This window comes from Elephantulus edwardii, unplaced genomic scaffold (assembly GCF_000299155.1).
Source record: "Elephantulus edwardii isolate Elephantulus edwardi_28Jun2011 unplaced genomic scaffold, EleEdw1.0 scaffold00246, whole genome shotgun sequence".
NCBI lineage: Eukaryota > Metazoa > Chordata > Mammalia > Macroscelidea > Macroscelididae > Elephantulus > Elephantulus edwardii.
In genome coordinates this window covers 3191862-3195124 of record NW_006399996.1, presented here as the reverse complement: position 1 = coordinate 3195124, position 3263 = coordinate 3191862, and the positions used below count along the sequence as shown (strand labels likewise).

Here is a 3263-nt window from a genome sequence, read left to right as displayed (position 1 = left end):
CTTCTCTAGCCATTCGTTTGTTGATGGGCACTTAGGTTGTTTCCAACTCCTTGCTATTGTGAACAAAGCTGCAATAAACATGGGTGTGCATTCTTTTACTTTTTAAAGAGAAGAGTGAATTGGGGAGGAGGGGAGGGCAGGGAGAAAAATGCAACAATGAATGAATGGAAATCCAAAGTCTCTGTAAACGTTCATTAAAATTAATACTTAAAAAAAGAGAAAAAAAATTAAAAAAAAAATGAAGCTGGTCCTTTGAAAGAAACCAAAAAAACAGAGAAACCAGAGACAATTTTAATCAAGGAATTAAAAAAAGATAAAATAAATATACACCACCAGAGATGGGAAAATGTATATACATTCATGTATATACAGCTTTATGGAAAATAATTTTAAGATCTAGATGAAATAAATAATTTTCTAGGAAAACATAAACAACCAAAGTTTAACTTCAGAAGAGATTAAAATCATGCAGAAATATCCAAACTTGTAAAAAATTCTATCATCTCTCTGCAAAATGAGATTCTGCATAACTTTTAAGGAATAGATAATTCCTAAGTCATTTAAACTTTTACAAAACTAACACAAATAGAAACTTTCTGATTTACAGAACCCTGATAACAACACCTGAAAAATGTAGTGCAAGAAGGGAGACCGGTTTAACATATAGGCTCCCCAACTCCAACTTCAATGTTTACTACCTATGTGATATTGAAATGTGATTTAACCTCTCTAAGCCTCGGTTTCCTTATCTGTAAAATGAAAGTGATAAGAATACATGATTACAAAGTTTTGATGATCTGTGTTTATAACATGTTAGCTGTTATTAAGAAGTAACATTATAAACTCATTTCCTAAATGGCAATAATCTCAAAAATTATCAGTAAATGAAGGCCAATAGTGAATAACAAAACAACAATGAAATAAAAAAATAGTAAAACCAGGACCAAGTCTAACTTATTCTAAGAGTGAAAGATTGGTTCAACCTTATGAAATCTAACAATATAATTAATAACATCAATAAGAGAACATGCCACATAATTATCTCAGTATATACTGAAAAAAACATTTGATAAATGTCAACAGATATTACAAAAAGAATTCAGTGTAAAAGAAAATCCTCTTAAAATAATTTTTTGTATTCTTTTTTTAAATTCAAAATGAAATTTTTACTTTATACTGGTTTACTTACAAAGTTCTTATACATTGTGTTTCATACCGGGTCTTTCCCATTTCCTTTACTCATGCCTTCCTCCACCCATCAAATTGTGTGACCCTATGCCTCCGCTGTCCAACCTGTTTTTTATAAGAAAAAGTATATTTAAGAAAATGTTGTTGTTGTATACCATTGAGTTGGAGCTGACCCATAACTGACCCTCTGGCTAGTTTTCAGAGGCAGTTAATTGCACAGGAGGAGACTGTCTATCCTCCTGCAGAGCAGCTGGTGGATTTGAACCACATGCCTTTGGGATCATAGTACAGCTTCAGTTATTGTGTTACTTAAGAAAATAATGGTGGAATAATATAAGTCATTCTATCAAAATAAGGAACAAACAAACAAACAAGTCATGCCCACCCTGGGGGCCTAAGGCAGGTGGTTCAAGTCCATCATTGCTCTTTGGGAGAAAGATGGCCTATATCCTGCTTTCAGAATCTGTAAGACTCAAGAAATTTGCTAGAGGATCAGCTATGATTCCTACTTGACAGCATACAATATAATGCTGCTAACAAGGTGATCTTTGCCTGTGCAATAAGACAGAAAAGAGATTTTAAACATGCTATTGACAACAGTGATATAGTACAAATATTATCTTGGAAAAAGAAGTGTGCATTTAATTGGCAATGGTTATATAATATGAATATTGGCAAGAGTATGTGCTAGGTATGGGTATGGGCTGGCACCTGTGAATTGGTCATGTGATGTGGACTCCCTCCCAAGAAGGGAGGGGTAGTCCTATACTGCCACTTGATGCTATTAAATTGATTTAATGAGTTCATTGTAATATTTATCATCTACAGCTGTCTTTGCTATAAAGTGTGACAACACAGGGTGACATAGGGTGACAATTATGTTGGGAAAAACCTTCATTATAGCTATTGATTGGGAGTTTGCCTCACAACTTGTAGTTATTTTTAGATGTTGAATTTTGTGAAGTTGTGAGTTAACAGGTGTGCTCTTGTGTATACTTTTTAGAATGTCTATGTTGACTTCAGAGGTACTATGAATGTGCCCGCGTTCTTTTAGTTCATAGAGCAGTGGCTTGGACACTACAAGAAAACTTTAATGATTCCTGGATCAATTCATCCGTTTTCAGTGTGAGAGACTGAGTTTCACAGAGTTTGGGTACCAGCAGAGGGAGCAATGCTAAAGTTTAGATTGAGTGACTCCACCATTCTGTCTCCTGTAGGCTGTGGACTTTGTGTATCTGGGCCTGTTTTGACTCAGGTTGTGTGGAGTCAATGGTCTGGGACTTGAAGAGTCTGTGGTAATAATTGGCAGTAGCTGGGTTGAGTCTTGCTTATATGAAAACCCCTTGCCTATATAAGTTGGCAAATGTGCTACTTCATTATGCTTATCCCACCCTGGACATCATCCTAACCCCTCACCTGTTTTCCTTCCAGAGGCCCCTGGGCACCTACCCAGATGAACACTTCACTGAGGAGGCCCCACGGCAGAGCATTGCAGCCTTCCAGAGCCGCCTGGCCCAGATCTCCAGGGACATCCAGGAGCGGAACCAGAGCTTGCCACTGCCCTATACCTACCTCGACCCTCCACTCATAGAGAACAGTGTCTCCATTTGACCTCTCATTAGCTTGGGAAAAAAGGCCAAGGAGAAACACCAGCTTTTCGGGATCCTCCAGGCCCATCCATCCTCCCTGCTATCATCAGACTGAACCTTCTCCTTTGCTCTTGGGACCTTTCCCTACCAAGATAGTAACGGCTTCATTATTATCTGAATCTGGCCCTGAGCTGTGAGAAGTCAGATAGCAGTATCCAGGGTGAGAAGCCAATGGTTGAACTCAAGCTTACAACAGCCCCTCCAAAACGGAGGCGTCCTATCACCCCTTCTCCTGCTTGGGAAAGTTTCCTCATCTACTCTCCTGTGGGAATCTACCTTTTCCCATTGGGTCCCCCACCTTGGGCCCTGAGCATTGGCCTTATGCCTCCTGTACCCTAAGGCTCACTCTCCCACTTGTCTGGGACAAAGCAACCAGCTGCCTTTTCTAGAAGAGCCTGGGGAGGAGGAGCGAGGAGGGATCATATG

General features: G+C 38.9%; 1 protein-coding gene across 1 annotated transcript in view; it reads left to right on the top strand.

The window, feature by feature from the left end:
- Positions 1–2997, top strand: part of ALOXE3 (arachidonate lipoxygenase 3) — a 25186-nt gene extending 22189 nt beyond the window's left edge. The window contains exon 15 of the mRNA XM_006899148.1: positions 2620–2997. Within this exon, the coding sequence (XP_006899210.1) occupies positions 2620–2799 (180 nt within the window). The 3' untranslated portion in view covers positions 2800–2997. The remainder of the gene's footprint in view (positions 1–2619) is intronic.
- The last annotated feature ends 266 nt before the right edge of the window (positions 2998–3263 follow it).